Source organism: Primulina tabacum, chromosome 15 (assembly GCF_025594145.1).
Source record: "Primulina tabacum isolate GXHZ01 chromosome 15, ASM2559414v2, whole genome shotgun sequence".
NCBI lineage: Eukaryota > Viridiplantae > Streptophyta > Magnoliopsida > Lamiales > Gesneriaceae > Primulina > Primulina tabacum.
In genome coordinates, this window is record NC_134564.1 from 34,200,215 (window position 1) to 34,219,609 (window position 19,395).

The 19,395-nt window shown below is 35.4% G+C and overlaps 2 protein-coding genes, 1 long non-coding RNA gene and 1 pseudogene across 6 annotated transcripts; 3 read left to right on the top strand and 1 right to left on the bottom strand.

Annotated features, from left to right (window-relative positions):
* Positions 1–462: 462 nt before the first annotated feature.
* Positions 463–1,746, top strand: LOC142527150 (protein trichome birefringence-like 43; annotated as a pseudogene).
* Positions 1,747–5,388: 3,642 nt separating this feature from the next.
* On the top strand, positions 5,389–14,219 carry LOC142526240 (putative LRR receptor-like serine/threonine-protein kinase At1g07650). Of its 3 annotated transcripts, XM_075630503.1 has the most exons (24): positions 5,389–5,585; positions 5,713–5,887; positions 7,107–7,178; positions 7,569–7,637; positions 7,749–7,820; positions 7,939–8,010; positions 8,104–8,175; positions 8,377–8,448; positions 8,526–8,597; positions 8,697–8,768; positions 8,853–8,924; positions 9,121–9,189; positions 9,298–9,363; positions 9,627–9,689; positions 9,770–9,808; positions 9,938–9,996; positions 10,100–10,482; positions 10,845–11,040; positions 11,466–11,609; positions 11,937–12,055; positions 12,335–12,545; positions 12,649–12,889; positions 13,207–13,357; positions 13,688–14,219. In XM_075630503.1, the coding sequence occupies exons 1-24, from the start codon at positions 5,477–5,479 to the stop codon at positions 14,063–14,065; spliced, it is 3,048 nt and encodes a 1,015-aa protein (XP_075486618.1). In that variant the 5' UTR covers positions 5,389–5,476; the 3' UTR covers positions 14,066–14,219. The 3 variants fall into 3 exon arrangements, with proteins under 3 accessions (XP_075486618.1, XP_075486619.1, XP_075486620.1); XM_075630504.1 differs by lacking the exons at positions 5,389–5,585; positions 5,713–5,887; positions 7,107–7,178 and having other exon boundaries at positions 7,599–7,637; positions 7,749–7,830; XM_075630505.1 differs by lacking the exons at positions 5,389–5,585; positions 5,713–5,887; positions 7,107–7,178; positions 7,569–7,637 and having other exon boundaries at positions 7,701–7,830.
* On the bottom strand, positions 9,298–9,623 carry LOC142526241 (uncharacterized). Its single transcript, XR_012815211.1, has 2 exons — positions 9,484–9,623; positions 9,298–9,453 (listed from the first exon to the last, which is right to left on the bottom strand). It is a non-coding gene; the product is annotated as an uncharacterized LOC142526241 (long non-coding RNA).
* A 522-nt stretch (positions 14,220–14,741) lies between the features above and the next one.
* Positions 14,742–19,113, top strand: LOC142527677 (uncharacterized). 2 transcript variants are annotated; one of them, XM_075632558.1, is made up of 11 exons: positions 14,742–14,950; positions 15,260–15,301; positions 15,456–15,600; positions 16,104–16,333; positions 16,548–16,605; positions 16,948–17,025; positions 17,147–17,235; positions 17,531–17,612; positions 17,889–18,074; positions 18,183–18,331; positions 18,801–19,113. In XM_075632558.1, exons 1-10 carry the CDS (start codon positions 14,802–14,804, stop codon positions 18,327–18,329), a joined length of 1,206 nt encoding a protein of 401 aa, XP_075488673.1. In that variant the 5' UTR covers positions 14,742–14,801; the 3' UTR covers positions 18,330–18,331; positions 18,801–19,113. The 2 variants fall into 2 exon arrangements, with proteins under 2 accessions (XP_075488673.1, XP_075488675.1); XM_075632560.1 differs by lacking the exon at positions 18,801–19,113 and adding an exon at positions 18,453–18,761.
* The last annotated feature ends 282 nt before the right edge of the window (positions 19,114–19,395 follow it).

A 19,395-nucleotide genomic window follows, 5' to 3' on the forward strand; every position in this document is an offset into this window, starting at 1 on the left:
AGATTATAAACATTTTTGTTGATAATGATTAGTAACATATATTTTGTTGACTATTGAAGGTTTGACGGCGTCGGTTTCTTGAAAAAAATAAATGGGAAGCGTCTGATATTTGTGGGAGTTTCACTTAGTCTTAATCAGTGGCAATCTCTAGCATGCCTGATTCATGTAGCAGTACCGGGGCCAAACTACACCTCCGGAAGAATAGGCGGCCTTTCGTATACATTCCCTGTGAGATTCACGCATGGTCAATTCTCTTCATTTTTATCATTTGAATTGCTAGAAATATATATATATATATATATATATATATGGCTTATCATACTTAAATATTTGCTTTGTAGTCTTGATAACTTAGCGAAAACGATTAACTCGAGTCACTAGATCAGCTAATTCTACCAAGTTTAAAGCCATTGAAGAGTTTCTGCACAAGCTGGTTGGGTTACTGCATGGATGTCTATGAACTAACGTTACATGATCACCTTGAAGCAGTGACAGAGCCACAAGTAGATCATGTACTCCCCGCATCGACTGTATTCTGTGGATGTTTTCCTATGTAAGAAATTTTAATTTTTTTCCCATTTGAGAGAGAGGCTAGATTAGATACTTAGATGTCATATATATAGGCTTAGGCTCCATTTGTGTTGTGATCATGCATGGCGCCGATTTTATTACCGTGCCATTAATTAATATGAATGTGTACGTACGTAGGAGTACAATGTTTCGTTGATTTTCTTTCGAAACGCTTTCCTTGTGGATATTGCGAGGGATGCGAGCGGGAAGAGGGCGCTGAAGCTGCATTCCATCAGCACCAGCAAAATATGGGGCGAAATGGATGTCATGATTTTCGACTCCTGGCATTGGTGGCTTCACTCCGGAAAACAACCGTAAAAACATACTTTTTGATGTGGAAATATTTAACCGAATCATTCCTATTTTCGTTTTGATCATTCCTGTTTTTTTTTTTTTTTTTATTTTCACAGATGAGATTTGGTTATATATGGTAACACTACAGTTAAAGACCTGGATCACTTGACTGCTAATGAGAAAGCACTTGAAACATGGGCTAAATGGATAGATGGTAACATTGACACAACAAACGCCAAAGTATTTTTCCAGGGCGTTTCTCCTGATCATGACAGGTAATCAATTGAAATAATAAAGTAATTACTATCTACGACATGTTAACCAGCCCACCTTTTGATTTTTTCAACTAATTTTTCAGAGGTCAAGGATCAAAGGCACCAAATTGCGAGGGTCAGACGCAGCCGCTGAAAGGTCTAGGCGGGCAGGGCCCTCACCCAGCAGAAATAGTATTGGAGAGAGTATTGAATTCAATGTCAAAACCAGTGCATTTGCTGAATGTTACGGCAGTTTCGTAGCTGAGAATAGATGGGCATCCTTCTGTTTACTGGGGATGAGGCCACAATGCTATTTCCGACTGCAGTACCCACTGGTGCCTTACCGGAGTTCCCGATACCTGGAATGAATTCTTTTACGCAGCTCTCTAGCTAGGAAGAAGTAAGTAATTGGAATGAATTATTGTACGATGCTCCTAGGAAGAACTTAGTAATTTAACACATTAGTTTGTAGATACATAACACACATTGAAGAGATATTCAAGAGCTATAAAGAAAGACGAAAATGGTTGCATTCAATTGAATTATCAAATCCGCTACAAAAGTCTAGTTTCTGCAGTATATACGTACACGAATACATTGAAGCAAGATAATTACCGGTGAGCCGACTAATAACTAACACTTGAATTGTTCAGTGTGATTTACCTAACTAAAAAAGTTTGCAGGCAACTAAGTTGATCGGAGAGTTTACTTAGTGCGTACCGAATTACAGCGAATTTGATCGTCATAATTTTATTTTATTTTAAAAAAGAACTATCACTTGAAACTTTGAAACGAAACTAGCTAATTAAACGTCCAAATGCTGACATAACTGATCAACTAAGTTCTTACACACATTTTTTGAGATAACATAAATTTCGTGAAACTACATATAAATTTAAAAACACTTCAATTTTTTGTCCATAACATCAACACCCAGCAGCAGAAGCAGGGAAGATGGGATTGATCGTTTGGTTAAACTTGGAAAAAAACTTAATTATTTTTAAAAATGATTGAATCATGATTTGAAAACCTACCAAATCTTATTGATACAAAATTCTGGACCCCGGACAAGTGCACGCATGTCTTGAGTATGTGATTTTTTTTTTTAAAGTTACCAACAAATGCTAAATTGGATTTTAGGTACAAATTAAATAGAATATGTCTCTTGTGAGACGGTCTCACGAATCTGAGACGGGTCAACCGTACCGATATTCACAATTATTCTTAGCATAAAAAGTAATATTTTTTCATGAATGACCCAAATAAGAGATTCGTCTCAAAATATGATCTGTGAAACCGTCTCACACAAGTTTTTGTCAATTAAATATTATATGTACTATATGTATCTTACTATCTTATCTTATTAGAATAGACGTCCTTTAATTAAATGTTTTTCAATTAATTAGTGGAGTCTATATCATAATTTAATTTTCAACAAAATCATAATATTAGGCAACTTAGTCATTTTATATAGTGTCTTTTTTTAAATCATGAGATGTTTTCTTATTTGCTAAAATAACACTCGCTTTGTGAGCTTTGATGTTTTCTTATTTATGAAAATGTTTTATGAATAAACCAAATAATAATTTTAAATAATAACAAAATTTCATGAATAAACTTGATCCAAACAGTCAAAAGTCCACGTAACAATCAACGATTTCTGCCGATGTTCGAGAGCATAAAGCCTGAAAAAGCGGAGAAAACGCGTTTCCCTTTTCATTTCTAGATAAATCAGAGTTAATCTCCATAAGTTTTTTTTTCTAAAAATGAATGGGTTTTTGTCTAATAGAGGGGAGCAGAAAAAATCTTATGATATTCATAATTAATCCGTTGTAATTTTTAAATCAATATATGTGATAAATTTTTATTGGTGGTACACAACTTATGTGTGTCTTAATATTTTATTTGTGAAAGAGGATCGAAAAACTTATAAATTACTCTATAATTAAATATATTTTTTTAAAGAATTTCTCTCGATTTAAAACTTTCCAAATTTTAATAAACTGCACCCTCGTCAAATATTTTACCTTTAATACGATGTGTGTATTTTCAGACAATCACAAAAACATTGGCAGGACGTTTATCTATTGGCTGCAAACTGGTTATAGGTTGAATTTCATGGTTAATTAATGACTTTATTTACATAATTAATTACATTTTCACGAGAATGTGGTAAGAAAGAGACATTATGTACATAAGAGGACAAGCAGTAGTAAATGTCCCATTTTTATATTTGGATCTAAATTTAGTTATGATAAAAACTTGTGTAAAACGATCTCACAGGTCATATTTTGTGAGACAGATAACTTATTTGGGTCATCCATGAAAAAATATTATTTTTTATGCTAAGAGTATTACTTTTTATTATGAATATCGATAGGGTTGACCCATCTCACAGATAAAGATTCGTGAGACCGTCTTACAAGAAACCTACTCTTTCATTGTTGCATTGGATGAATAAAGTTATAACCGGTGATCTCGTGATAAAATGATAGGTAATGTTGAGACATTATCCTAAATATAGTTTGAATTTTTTTTAAAAAAAAATTGTGATGTTTGAGAACAAAAATTATATGCTGCTCGAAAACGATATAACTGGCCTTGATTATGATTTTTTGCCATTAAATATTATTAGATATCATTTTTGGTGAAACAATAATAATGTCATTATCATTAATGGAAGAGTATACTAGTTTAAAAACAATATATTTGTATGTTTTTGCAACATATAATTGTCAAAGTAATTACTAAAGATAAATAGATTTGATATGGTATTTTTGAAAAAGTATATTTGATATGTAAAAAAGATATTAACTAAAAAAAATTCTCCATCTTAATTAATGCTTGAAATTGAAGTACATTATACACAATGTTAACGTGGCATCTTATGGATTTCTCATTTTTTTAATGTCGGTGATTTTAGAATCCGATGTATATACACTTTTATTTAGATGAAGCAAGTTTTGTAGGAATTGAAAGAGAGACAAAAACCACAAGTGATATGCCCTTGTCTAACAGACAGTAAATACAGATTTAAAAAAACTTTTTTTTTTGTTTTTTTGGAGTAAAGATACACATTTGGAACACATTAAATAAAAGTTTTTAGCATGGTTCCAAAAGACTAATTCGATTGTGTGAGGATTTATTTAATATGCATTTAAGGCTACGTTTGGTTCGAAGTATAGGATAAACTAATGATTAGTATGTAAATGATAAAGAAAATGATTGTGGTAGGAGGGATTAATATGGGGTAAAATATTGTTTGGTAAGATTTTTTTGATGAAAAGACGAAATTGCCATTCTCTTTCGCGGCGGCGGCGGCGGCGGCCGGAAATGGTCCGCCGGAAACGGCCGACGGGGGCTGCGGCCGAAAACGGCCGACCGGAAATTTCGGCCGGCACCGGAAAAGGTCGGCGCCGACTGTCGGCCGGTGCTCGGCCGGCGGCGGTCGTTGAGGCGGCTGGCGGCGGCGAGAAGTGGTGGTGAGTTTGAATTTAGGCGGGAAGTGGTGGTGAGTTTGAATTTAGGAGAAGGGTAAAATTGAAAAAATATGATGGATTAAGAGTAAGATAAATAATCATAGGGGGTGAGGAGGTATTATTTTAACCTACCTACTATAACCTAATCATTCATAGGAGGGATAAAGTGGGTTAAATAATCACGCGTACCAAACGAGGGATAAAGTAGGTTAAATAATATAAACCTACTTTATCCCTCAAACCAAACGGGGCCTAACAGTAAAGGTTGCTAGGGATAAACTCGTCGAATAATATCAGGCTGGAAATTAGCTCGTTTAATGTATATCGAATTTGATTCGAGTTTTTATCATAAGACATAAACTCGACTCGTTTTAAAATTATTAAGCTCGTCAATAGCTCGAACTCGGTTCGTTAATAGCTTGTAGCTCAGCTCGTTAAGCGAGCTCGAGCTCGTTAAATAAGCTTATTTTCGAGGTCATCGAGTATTCCTAGATAAAAAAGTCTTCCGATACTCGAGTTACCTACTTTACACTCATGACCAACAAGATAGTTCAGCTCGAGCTCCTGAGCCTGCCCAATATTCTTAAGTTCAAATTGGGCTCGATAAGTTTAACAAACTATTTTGAATGAATTTTTTATCGAATCAAGTTTGATTCATTTACGTGCCTATGGTTGGGGTTTAATTTTGATTGAGAAGAAATGCGGAAAAAGAGGGTCTCCAGGCTAATTAGCATCGATCCGGGGTCGTTTAAGTAATTTTATCCTCATTATTGTCTTCTGCTCCCTAGTCTCTACGAACGCGCTGTGTGAATGGATTGGTATTTAAAGGTCGAACTGAGGCTCCATGCACTTTGGACAACCCAAGTACAGTGACAAATAATGATAAAGCTTACTCTTTTATGCCTGTTTTCATGGCTTCATTTGATTATCTACACAATCTCTGCTTCAGAGGCCAGACTTCCTAAGCAGCGGCTCCGAGAAGGAGAAGGTAAATTTTTTTTCTCTCAATTAAATTTTCATTTTAGAGTTAAACCATAAAAAAATATTTAAGAATATTGATATCTCGCTCGATCCCAGATGGAGATCATGCTAATGTTTATTTTCTTCTATGGCAGTGAAGGCATTGAAAGAGATTGGGAGAAGATTGGGGAAGAATGACTGGGATTTTAGCAAGGATCCTTGCAGCGGTGAAGGAAATTGGAGTTTGCCCATTACTAGAAAAGGCTTTGAAAGCTCAGTCAGTTGTGATTGCAGTTTTGATAATAATTCCTCTTGTCATGTTGTTAGCATGTATGTACTCCATGTTCTTGATTCTTCGCCATTCTTCCTTCTCTCAAATCCAAGCTGTAGTGAAAATCCGGAAAACCCAAAATGGTTCAAGAAAGGGTCCTAATATATACTATTACTCAAGGTGGAGCTAAGGGTACTGGAGGGGCGGGAATTAAACACCTTAAAGGGGAAAGATTCACATATTTGTGCACTGCAACACTCTATAAAGAACTATGGGAAAAAAACAAAAACTCTACGAAGAAATATGTGCTTGCATTTGTTGTCTATTGACCATATAATATGCGGGTGAGGATGTTCATTTGTAAATACGTTAGGAGTAAAAAATCGTGAGGATTCTGGGCTTTATCATTGAACATATGGAGTTCATCAAGTACTACGGATCTTAGATTGGCGCGGTAAGGAAACAATCTGTGTCCATTGCCATATGCTTAAGTGTAGTCCCTACAGCGTTAGGTGCGCAGAGTGCGATTCGTTGACTGAATATCGGCCAACGATTGATGAGTCAGCGTTTTTATTTTTGACTTTCCATTTATTGATCCAGCTGGCAGTGGCGTGCTGGGGGTCCGCGCCTGTCTGCAACTTCCACACCGCGGAGTGAAGATATATCTGTTATGGAAAAATATAAACTGTCCTTGTCCTTTATTTAGATACTTTGCATTATTTCCTTTTTCTCTTTCTTTTTTTTTAACGAACTTAATAACTTTTTTAAGAATCCTATAATTGGCTTTATGAGATTATCGAATGGTTGGATGTATTGTTTACCATGTGATCGTGTTTGATCACTTGGATCTCGTGTAGGTTCGAGATTATTGTCTTTTAAACCAGGTTTAAGATGATTCACTCATAATTAATCATGGACGTTGCACATCACTGTAAAGGATCTATTTAGTAGATTCTGATAACATCATTTCATTTTAAACGTACGTGGACCGGTGCATGTCGATCCATTTCCAATGTCAAAGCAAGTTTAAAAATTTAAGTTTAAAAAATACAATTTCAAAATGTACATTTTGATACTCCCTGCATAGACAACTAACTCACATAGCTAATCCAAATGCTTGTAATTTTGGTGTTTTCGAACTTCAGTGTGCAATCGACCCACATTGTGAAATTTGACACACACTCGTGTATTGTGATCCATATTTTGCACTGTTCTATTGGTTGGCATTATTGGATAGTCTTCTGGTTGTTTCTAACGATGTGCATTAAACTACTGCAGAGCTTTGAAATCACAAAATTTAACAGGAGGTGTTCCACCAGAATTTTTCAAGCTTCGCCACCTTAAACATTTGTGAGTCATTATTACAAAGATCATATTGAACACGTTTGCAAAAGCATTTTTCTTGATAAGAAGTGAAGTTTATTGAAAATTGAAGTACATTTGGTAGAGAAGACATCCTCCCAACGAATTATAGAAGTTTATAAAGGTAATCCAACTTGTACTCCAAACATTAAGCAGGCAAAACTACAAAATTGCCTACTTAGATAAAGAACATCATTCAGTTAGTAAAGAATTAAATGGAGTTTGATTCTTGTCCATGCCCAATACTTGATGTTTTCACTCAGTTACTATAGGTTGTATTTCTTCCAAGATATTCCTGTTGCATTTTTTTCACAGCTATACTTCTGTGGATATTATCACCATTTTCCTTCAATCTCACTTTCTTATTTTGTGTTGCAGGGATCTCAGTCGCAATTATTTCAATGGTTCTATACCCCTTCAGTGGGGAACAATGACCTTGGTTGATCTGTAATTTTGAATTCCTGCTCTTTTTGATTCCTTTATTGCTTCAAAAGTTTTTGCTCTGCGTGTATTATAAAATAGATAATCTGCACATGTTTTTTGATGGCACGAGTGCAGGTCTTTCATGGGAAACAGGTTATCTGGTCCATTTCCTAAGGTCATAACCAAAATGACCACCCTTGTGAACCTGTATGCTCAAGTATAATCTCTTTTATTTTACGCATTGGACATATTATGAAGTTTTATTGTTCGAACGTTAGTTTTCTTTTCTTTCTGTTTCAAAATGATCTTGAGATTATCTATACAGGAGTCTTGAGGGGAACCGATTTTCTGGAGCCATTCCTTTGGACATCGGAATCTTGGTCAATTTACAAAAATTGTATGTTATAGCGCTCATCCAGATTCCACTTCCTCAAGTTTGCTTCCTTTTCACCAAATCCTAAACATTGACTTATTTATATTGCCTTGACAGTGTTTTATCATCAAATGCATTCACTGGGGAATTGCCTGTGGAATTTTCCAAGCTGACCTCTTTAACTGATTTGTGAGTACAAATGCTGGTTCATTTTGTGCCCCTTTTTCGATGTTGTGGGATCTTTTTTCTTTTGCTTCTTATGTAAATAAAAAATTATCCTTTTTCCTGTTGGGCTTGAGATTTTTTTTTGATACGTTTTTACAAGGACTCTGCTAATTAATTTACTTATGTGGTTCTCTTGGCGAAAAACTTATAGTTTAAAATTCTCAGGAGGATAAGTGATAATAACTTCACGGGGAAGATACCAGATTTCATCAGCAGCTGGACACAGATCGAAAAATTGTAAGGTGTCTTGTACTCTTTCATTAATAGAGCTGTCTATATTTTCGTAGATTATTAAAATCGGGCTCATGTCATAGGCACATACAAGGTTGCTCTCTTTCGGGACCTATTCCTTCGTCTATTTCTACCCTGACTAGTTTAACTGACTTGTGAGTAACTTTATAGTAGTCTCTTCCCTGGACCTCAACACACATTGATTGCTTATGTATTGTTGTGTCACTTATTTTATATTCATGAATAATTTTCAGGAGGATTAGTGATTTAAATAGTGGTGGGTCAACTTTTCCCCCACTAAGCAATATGCAGTCAATGAAAGTGTTGTGAGTTACATAAAAATCTTTCAATTGGTTAATGATATCAATGTACTTCAACACGGGACCTTTACACGCGACCATGTAATGTAGGATACTACGGAATTGCTTACTGGAAGGAGAGATACCTAAATACCTTGCAGATATGGAAAAATTGAAAAATCTGTAAGTAATTGGCTTTTTTCATTGGATTTGCTGAGTCTTTGTACTCTTTTATCTGATTTAATACACCATCTATGGATGGAATGCTTTCTTTTCTAACTTTGACATATGGTGTCTTTTTATATGGGTTCTACATGGACAATGACTTCCAATGTTTTTCCTAATAATTGAAATGTTACGTTGTAATTTACAAATGTAGGGACCTTAGTTTTAATAATTTGAGCGGACAGATACCAGATTCTTCTGGTCTATCAAAATTGGATTTTCTGTAAGTTCTTGTGCCTTTTTGATGATTTGCTTTTGATTGCTAAACGGTTATTATTTACTCCTTGAGCAAGCATACACTAAATCATGGTTGTTTTTTGTGTTTTGCTAGCTATTTTACAGGAAATAGGCTTACTGGACATATTCCAGAATGGATTATTAAAAGAAACAAGAACGCGTAAAGATCATTCAGCAGCTCGTGTTTCATTACATTTTAATCTGAAACATATCTTGTCGCCATATTTCCTAGTTCTTACGGTGCCATCTACTTTATGACCTACTATTAACAGTACAGCACACTCAAATTCTATTAAAATGATTGTGCATAAATGACTTTCAGCAACAACTCGGTTTTGTACAACTAATAGCATGTCCGGCCTGTTTCTTTAATCAAATTGAATGACATCTGTTCTCATATTTAACTTGCTATTTCATGTACAGAGATCTCTCTTATAACAATTTTACACCAGAAAGCTCACAAGCCGAATGTCCACGAGGGAGCGTGTAAATGTTTTGTATACTTTAACCAGCTGCTTTCCACTTTCTTTTGTACCATCAATTAATTTACATTTTTTTTCCGTCAGAAACTTGGTGGAAAGTTTCTCATCAACAGCTAATAAACGGTAAGACTATCTATTTTTGTATATTTTGGTTTTTATTACGACTTTTCGATTGTTTATTTGTTACATCATTTCCTTTCAAGTAACCTTCCTCATATTGTACCAACAATCTATACATTTTCTTTGGTGTAGAGGTAGAATTCACTCTTGTTTGGAGCAAGGATTTCCATGTTCAAATCCAATAAATCAGCGTGAGACATTGTTCATTCAAGAGATTATTTATTCAGATGTCTATGTGTTCATTATACAGTTGGTTTAAATCACGATAAATTTCATTTAACTGTCAATCAACAGAGTATTACTCATTGTACATTAAATGTGGCGGCAAAGAAATAACCTACAATGGTAAGATATATGAAGCTGATTTAGAGGCCAGAGGTGCTTCAATGTTTTTCTCAAAGCAGAACTGGGCATTTAGCAGCACAGGGAATTTCATGGACAATGACCTGGATTCAGATAACTACATTAGTAGAAACATTTCTCCTCTATATAACATCAGTGCCCCAGAATCAGAACTCTATAGTTCTGCCCGTGCATCACCCCTTTCCCTCACTTACTATGGCCTTTGTCTCCTAAATGGAAACTATACCGTGAGACTTCACTTTGCTGAAATTATTTTTACAAATGACAGTTCATTCAACAGCCTCGGGAGACGCATATTTGATGTTTATTTGCAGGTAAATACAATGAAGGTGTTAAATATAAATATTTCTGTTGAACACCTTCCAAAGGTTCGAATTGTTGGGAAAACAGTACAGTGGTCATAGGTGGCTTTTCTTGCATTTTTTGATCCAATATCCACCACATGCATGTTATTCCTTGGATAGTTATTTCAGCTATTTACTCTCCGATTCCAGCTTACATGTGAGGACTATAAATATCATTCTCCAGCTTTGGGTGAAGTAGTTTCTAACAACAATTTCTGATGTGATCACATCATTTTCTTTTGTGATGCATCACCCCTCCAGCCCGCAAAATTGCATGTGTCCCAGCTGAATGGATTATCGTGTCTGATACAGTATACCATTACCCAATGCAGGGAGAAGTGGTTTTGAAGGATTTTGATATTGCAGCCAAGGCTGGAGGGCCTGGTAAGCCCATTGTAGAGACGTTCACTGCAACAGTTACAAATCATACTTTGAAGATCCATCTATACTGGGCAGGAAGAGGGACAACGGGGATTCCAGAGAGAGGAGTTTATGGCCCTTTAATATCAGCCATATCAGTAGATCCTAGTATGTCCATATATCTTGTATCAAGAACGTTCTGGTTTCTTGTAAAATTTTGCTTCTTGTTTTGGATGACTCTAAATCACTACAAATAAAATCCTAATTAGTTGATGTTTAAGACAGTGGAAATATATATTATCCATGAACTTCTCACATATTTGAATTGATCTTCCACCATTACTAGGAGTTTTCATTCTGAACTGCATGTCCGGGATACTAAAAATTTCACATCACATTCTACATCTAAGAGACTGTGTTGACTATTCTGGTATGAGCTTGTGTTCTAACTTTAGTAGTTTATACGAGGCTTTTGTATCTCACTGTTGTCAAGTACAATGAGCTCAGACCACAGAATCCAAAAGAATACGTAATATAGCTGAGACTATAGTATATAGCTATTTTAACTATTTCTATGCGAAATTTTGTCACAGATTTTAAACCTCCGGTTCATCACAAAAAAATTAAATCTGCTGTGTTGGCTGGGGCAACAGCTGGAGCGGTTTGCCTTGTATTTTTGATTCTCGGTATCTTGCGTAAGGCAGGGTATCTTGGAGGCAAAATTTCTACCGACAAAGGTAAAACTGTCAGAAATTTACTATTTTCTCAAGCTTCAGCACAAATATTTCATTTCAAGATTTATCATTTTCTTGTTTAAACAGTACTAGTAAGTAGTATCTACACACACTCTTCGATTTCATAATATGTGTTGAGCACTAGAAAATTATGCTACCACCAATTGGGTAGGAGTGTGGCCAGTGGCCACTCCCAAATGGGGGATGGGTGAAGGTTCAACTCCCCTCCTTCACATTATCAAAAAATATTATAGGTAGCTGTTTACTGTGTAGTATTAATATATCTCAGTTCTGACGTCCTGATGAACTTTAGTCCTGAACCATCTACAGAGCTTAGAAGCCTTGATCTACAGACAGGTCTATTCACATTAAGACAGATAAAGGCTGCAACTAAAAACCTTGATCCGGGGAACAAAATTGGTGAGGGTGGTTTTGGTTCCGTTTACAAGGTACTACGATTGTTCCAACCATCAACATTAGGCAATGATGGCTTGCTTTAAGCTTATCATAAAAACATGAAACACGAGTAACATTTCTGTTCACAGAAAATATTCAATTTTTGATGAAATCTATTAATTTAATAAAAAACTTTTGCAAAAATGGTATATATTAACTTTTGGCCTCCTCCCATTAGTGAATTTGTCTCACGAACTTGGCTATGCCCTTACTCACTTTTGGTCTCCTCCCATGATGTTGAAATACCCCTTCGCTGCTTTCATCCATAACAGGGTCTCTTATCCGATGGGACCATAATTGCTGTGAAGCAACTGTCCTCGAAGTCTAAACAAGGGACACGTGAATTTGTAAATGAAATAGGAATGATATCTGCATTGCAGCATCCGAATCTAGTAAAGCTTTATGGCTGTTGTGTTGAAGGAAATCAGTTAATGTTGGTGTATGAGTACATGGAAAACAATTGTCTATCGCGTGCTCTTTTTGGTAAGGATATTTATATTTTCCATTTTGTCTGGTTTAAAACATATTGTACACACAGAATTGATTTGCACTAGAAAGCTTATTTTTTTAGCTTCTATGATTATAGGCAAGGATGTGACACAAAAATTGAAGTTAGACTGGCCCACGAGGAAAAAAATCTGCCTTGGCATAGCTCGAGGTTTAGCTTATCTCCACGAAGAATCAATGCTGAAAATTGTTCATAGAGATATCAAGACTAGCAATGTTTTGTTAGACAAAGATTTAAATGCCAAGATATCAGATTTTGGCCTAGCAAAGCTTACTGAGGATGAAAATACTCATATTAGTACACGAATTGCAGGAACAATGTAAGTTCCGTTCTTATTTTGTTACAAAATTGCTGGCATTTGATGACTGCGCCAAAAGTTTCACGCAACTGAGAAGAAACTAAAATTCCATAAGTTTGAAAAAGTGAGATCATAGTTTTGTGCATGTGTAAAATATGCAAATAAAAGTAAAGAAAAAACTAAGAAGGTAAATAGTGATGGCCCCAAAATACCTTTCTTTACATTTCTTTGGCATACACTTATAAAATTTACCAATGTATTGCAAGTCTATGAGCTGTCAATTGACCATTAAAAAAGAAGTTTTGTGATGACTAAAAACTCTATAAATTGGCATGCAGAGGTTATATGGCTCCTGAATACGCAATGCGTGGTTACCTTACTAGTAAAGCAGATGTGTACAGCTTCGGCGTTGTTGCACTGGAAATAGTCAGTGGTAAAAGCAACACAAATTATAGGCCAGCGGAAGACTTTGTTTATCTTCTCGACTGGGTATGCATTGCTGTCCCTTTGTTTTCAGATTCTCTTTTCCTCTGAAGTTTCTGTAGTTTTAGTTATGGAATAAAATTTCTATATATTTTCACCAAAAGTTTTTAACATTTTTGTTTTAATGTAAATAGAAATTAATAGTTATATAAGCTTCCAAATTTTATTAGTTTCTTGTGACGAACGGTCTTTCTGACTGGTATGCATATGAGAAAATTAAATAAAAAAGAAGACTGGAAGTTCAAAAAACTCAGAAACAAGATTTGAATATGCGATGCTATTGGTTACTCAAAATGTTCTGAAATGGTTCTGAGATGCCTTAAAAACCTTCACCAGGCATATGTTTTGCAAGAACGAGGCAGTCTACTGGAATTAGTTGACCCTGAGTTGGGTTCAGCCTACTCGTCTGAAGAGGCAATGGTGATGCTGAATGTGGCCCTGTTGTGCACGAATGCTGCCCCAACTCTGAGGCCAACAATGACTCAAGCAGTGAGCATGCTCGAAGGTCAAACTGCTGTGCAAGATTTACTTTCTGATCCCAGTTTTTCAACCGCCAATTCGAAGTTGAAGGCCATAAGAAACCATTTCTGGCAAAATCCCAGCCAAAGTAATAGCATGTCAACACCGGGTTATTCTGATTCATCCCTTTCAGTGATTGACAGAGCAGAGAATAGCATTTTGCAAATAGCCGATAAAGATGTATGTGATAAATGACGAAGTCTAGCGGTGAGAATTTTTTTTCCTTCTCTGAATGCACTTACTTGGTGAGAATTTGTATGCAGTAAGCAATTGTATATACTATGCATTTTATGTTTGTATTTTCTGTATTAACTTTATATATTATAATATTTGATGTATAATTATCATCTTCTAAGTATTTTTTCTTTTCCAATGATGGCGGGGTAAAGTTGAGTACTATGTATAAGCATTTGATATAACAATTGCTTCTTTAATATAACAATTGAAGCATACAAGGTGCGTGCTTATAATACATTGTTATTTTTTCCTTTATGTTTTTTTGTGAAAACAAGTGTAATACATTAGTGATTTTAATAATTTGAGTTTAAATTTGTATTTGTCCAATGATAATGAAATATATATGATAGAATAATATTTACTCAATAAATTTAGAAACATACAAGAAGAGCACAAAAACTCACTGATAAATTTTGTGATATGAATTATGAAAAAAATTATATTTTAAAATAAAATTATTATTTTTTATTTTAAAAATATATATAGGATTGACCTTTTTTATCTCACAAGATACCTATTCGAGGTTTCTAACCCATCTTTAATTTTTCTTTACTTAAAAAATTATAAGACAAAAACCACTAATTTTAGTCCTAATTAATTGGAACCTTTAGCTCATTATTTATTGTTAGTTAATAGTTTGCATTTTACTATCATAAGAAGGGACGGCAAACATCCTCGAATAATTTGATCGAAGATGGAGAGCTTGGTCAAATCTTGGCAATTTCTGATCTTGGTCCTCGTACTGTGTCTTTCCAACGCGATCCCGTCTGGTGCATTTGCTTCTTCCTCCTCCACAATGCACACCAACAATTGGGCAGTTCTTGTCTGTACCTCGCGCTTCTGGTAATATTCCTTCTGATTGAGTTTCAGTTGTCGTGTTCACTTTTCTTTCGATGAAATTATGTTTAAGCTCATTTGAATTCGTTGGATTGTGGAGAAGTTGATTAATTTAAAGAGCACCGGTACTCGATTGTCAGGGAGTTTGATTTTGTTTCGAAATTTCAAGTGATAGCTAATCAATAAACGAAGCGTTAAAGTAGTGCGTCCAAGAGGAATCAAACTGATACTCCTGAACTTTGGTCTGTATGTATCCAGTATCCCCTTTTGAAGTTCAATGTGAATACGTTTATTTGTTTTTGTTTCGTTCTTCAGGTTTAACTATCGGCACATGGCAAATACTTTATCCCTCTATAGGTAACTATTGGTTTGCTTCTACATTTTCTTCATTGTTTGTCATCTGTTTTTCGTTCTAATATTTTATACTCAGATACCGTGTTTCGAAAAATAAATACACACACACACATCTCTTAATTTTCGATTGTTTTCTGACTTTGTATGTCACCTTCAGGACGGTCAAACGGTTAGGAATACCTGATGAAAGGATAATTCTCATGTTGGCTGACGATATGGCTTGCAATGCTCGAAACAAGTACCCTGCTCAGGTCTTCAATAACGAAAATCACCATCTCAATTTGTATGGAGATAATGTCGAGGTAGGTTTTGTTTTCTGTTGGATGCCCTTCGGGCTTTGAATTTCATTCATAAATCTTCATTCTGTGATTTATATCTAATACTTTTGAGATGTAAGACCTGATTGCAACCAAGTGATGTTTTGTGGTTCTGCCTTCAAATGGTTACAAGCTTGTACATTGTATACATTTGATGTGAGTTCAAGTATGTTTGCTTCATTCCACTGTATTCCACTAACCATCTAAAATACCTTGAAAAATTTATGATTGAGCCTTTCATGATATATATTTAAGAAAGGAACTCTTCTCTTTCTTCTTGTTATTTGTGTATTACTGAATTGATGTAAAGAATTTATTAATTACCCGAACCTCAACTTCCTCTACCAAGCACCAAAGTTCCATTAAAGGACTATCCTCTAAATAAATAGCCACGTGATTGTGTTGTCTAGTCATGGCTGTGAACTTTTTTGTTTGATCAAAATTTCCTTCTGTTTTGCTCTTGAATGACTTGCCATTCTCAAATTTAGGTAGATTACCGAGGTTATGAAGTGACTGTTGAAAATTTTCTGAGAGTGTTGACGGGACGTCATGAAACAGCTATCCCAAGGTCAAAGCGACTTCTGAGTGATGAAGGTAGCCATATACTTCTTTACATGACTGGGCATGGTGGGGATGAGTTTCTCAAATTTCAGGACTCAGAGGAGCTTCAGAGCCATGACTTAGCTGATGCAGTGAGGCAAATGAAGGAAAAGCGTAGGTAAAGAGTTTGTATAGCTGGTTAATAATGTAAAAAGTACTTGTGGTTTCTTTGAGGGGTGTTGTAAGCATTTGATCCTACATTTGGTTGTCTCTCTTTCTTCCCTCCCCCTCTTCTTTGGACATGAACTTAAAGAAAACCAACCAAAAAAAGTTTCTAATGGTCGATACGAGATAACAACTGTGCCGTATTGTTTGTGTCCCGAAATTATCAGATTTAAGGAGCTGTTGATAATGGTAGATACTTGCCAAGCTGCCACTCTTTTTTCTCAGGTGATTATTTATTTTTCCCTTTCTTGTGTCGTGATATACTTGCTATATGTTTTTAGCCGGTGCGTAGGTTGGAATAAATTTTCTTGCTTCATTTGATAATCAGTTAATACATGGACTCAGCTAGCGATTGATCATAGCAAAAAGGAAATTTAGATTCTCTTTTTAGAATTTTTTTTAATAAAAGTGTTCTTCTCTTTGCTTAACTGGCAGGTGTGCCCGCTTTATCATGCTTTCAGTGTTTACAATATTTCGAAACCCCTCTTTCTCTCAAGGTGCAATAAGTATGAATTTTTCCTTACAGAACTAGTTGAGTAACAAGAAGTGCCCTTTTTTGTTTGGCAGCTTCAATCTCCTGGTGTTTTGGCTATTGGAAGTAGCAAGAAAGGAGAGAATTCATACTCACATCACCTGGACTCTGATGTAAATTTTACCTACCTATTATCTTCTTTGCTTATGAATATTGGTATATTTTATTATTAATCTCTCTGCATCAAGCCTCAAAATTTTTCTTGTGTTCTTTTCATTAGTTCTTGTGGTGCAGGTTGGTGTATCTGTTGTGGATAGATTCACATATTATTCTCTCGCTTTCTTTGAGAGGTTAAACATGTACGACAATGCCTCGTTGAGCAGGTAAAATTGAAAGAAAGCATATGCATGATAGCTGTTATGATACCGAGTCTGTCTTTTGATCTTTAGGCTATAAGGTGATCCTTGACCAGAATGCTAGCAACTCATTGTAGCTGCTTTTTTAACAGAACGGCTAGATTCTTTGGCATTCTTTGATGCTCTTGTTCTCAATAATATTGCACCAATAAGAAACCAAATCTTTATCCATTGTTCTCATTAATTTTGCTCTAAATGTTTCCTTTTACTTAACTTCAGAATTGTTGATTTGAGACTTTGGATTTTCGCTTTTATTTTGCAGACTTTTCAACTCTTACAATCCAAACTTATTGATGTCAACTGCATACTATCGAATGGATTTATACCAACGGCATCTGGCAGAGGTATATGGTATACAGAGCTGGATTTTTTTCCCCTTGATTCTTCTTCAGTTTTGTTGGAGGATTCCTTTGTAGCGATAGAACTTGCAGTTTCCCCCATATTTTTATTTCTTTATACTGTACCGATGCTCCTCATGTGTGATATTGGTGACTTTTTGGTGTTTACATTGTTTTAAAAGGGGAGATGAGTCCAGAAAGAAAGATTAAGGAGATGACGACTGAATTTCACATAAAATCAGATTATGCATTGCTCATAATTGACCTTCTCACTGGGTTTAGGTACCTGTGACCAACTTCTTTGGGTCTGTCATGGAAACAATCCATACTGATTCAGCTTATCGAGCCTTCTCTGGCAGAAACTCAAACAAAGCTAGAATTGAGATGCATCGGAATCCATCGGGCAGGGATAAAGGAAGAACACTTGAAACTTCAGAATTTCCACAAGAAGTAGCTGGGCCTAACATAGTGAGCACTCTATATTCTTTCAGATAGAGGCCAGGCCATGTTTTATTTTATTGTTGGCCAACCAGTTTCCTTGCAAGTCGAAGTGACAAGGATGATTTCATTCTGCAGGATAAACACGCAAGTTGTCCGCTTACACACACTTGGAATACTGTTCTTGGCAAGATGGACAACATGCAGCAAATAGATAGTTTTGTCAACTATGGTTTGATGTTTCTGCTTCCACTGGTGGGCTTCTCCACTTGGATTTCACGTTGAAGGTTAGGAGTCATTTATCGATTGCTCCTCTTCCTACATTTATCTGTTTGTACCACATTTCCTTGCTTTCTATTTTCTAAATCCCATGTATATTCTTCTCTGATGCCTTTTCTATTCTTATAGTTTTGTTGTCATTGCAATTTTGATGAGTTGAGGTTGAAGTTAGCTGAATGGGATTCTGGGTACTTCCTTCCGGTGGCATCTTCTTGCCCCTTGAAAAGCTTTATAGTGACCTTTTGATTCCCAAAGTGCTGTTTGTTCATGTGCAATTAGTGTCATATCCGGCTGCTTATCATGCATTTTTTTAATCTCTGTTTTTGGAAACAAATAGGAAATTTTTGATGGTGTGGATTTATTTGTTATCGTAGTGCTCGAATTATTCTTGAATTGTTTGGCCCTTTTACGGCGCTGGAATATTTCTAATTTTGCCACAGACTTCCTCACTTTAATGGTGGTCATTCGATTTTTCAGGTGTAAAGTAGAAACTCCCAAACGATGAAGGGGGCGTTAACGAGAACTTTTCAGAAGAAATGTGGATTAGAGAAAGGATTAGGTTAAAGTTAGATTTGACCAATATATCCTAGTTTTTATATATTTCAAGGTTACGATATTCTTTGCCTCTTCCACAAACCAAAAAAGAAAAAGAAAAAAGAAAAAGAAAAGAATACTGAGACGTTATTTTAATTCTGTTTATTGTTGCATAGACTCCATTTTGTGTAAATTTTATGCATAAAATGAAGTGTGAATGACATTGAACATAAATTCGATTGCTTCGTTCGATCAATTTGTGTCCATTCTGCAAAAAATATATTGGATTCATCAATTGCCAAAGTAGCACGAAAAGAAATCAATTTTTTAAAAAGTTAAAATAAATCAATTTAGTGTCCTCAACGTTGTTCTAAAAATTACCACCAAAACAATTATATTACTGCAGCAATTTTGCTGACAAAGTCGAGCCAACCAGCATATTATATGGTTAAGAGTACTAGATTGAAATTTGCAAAAGTTCTTGGCATGCAGCCATATACATATTATGAAAATTAGTGAAATGATGGACAAATTATGT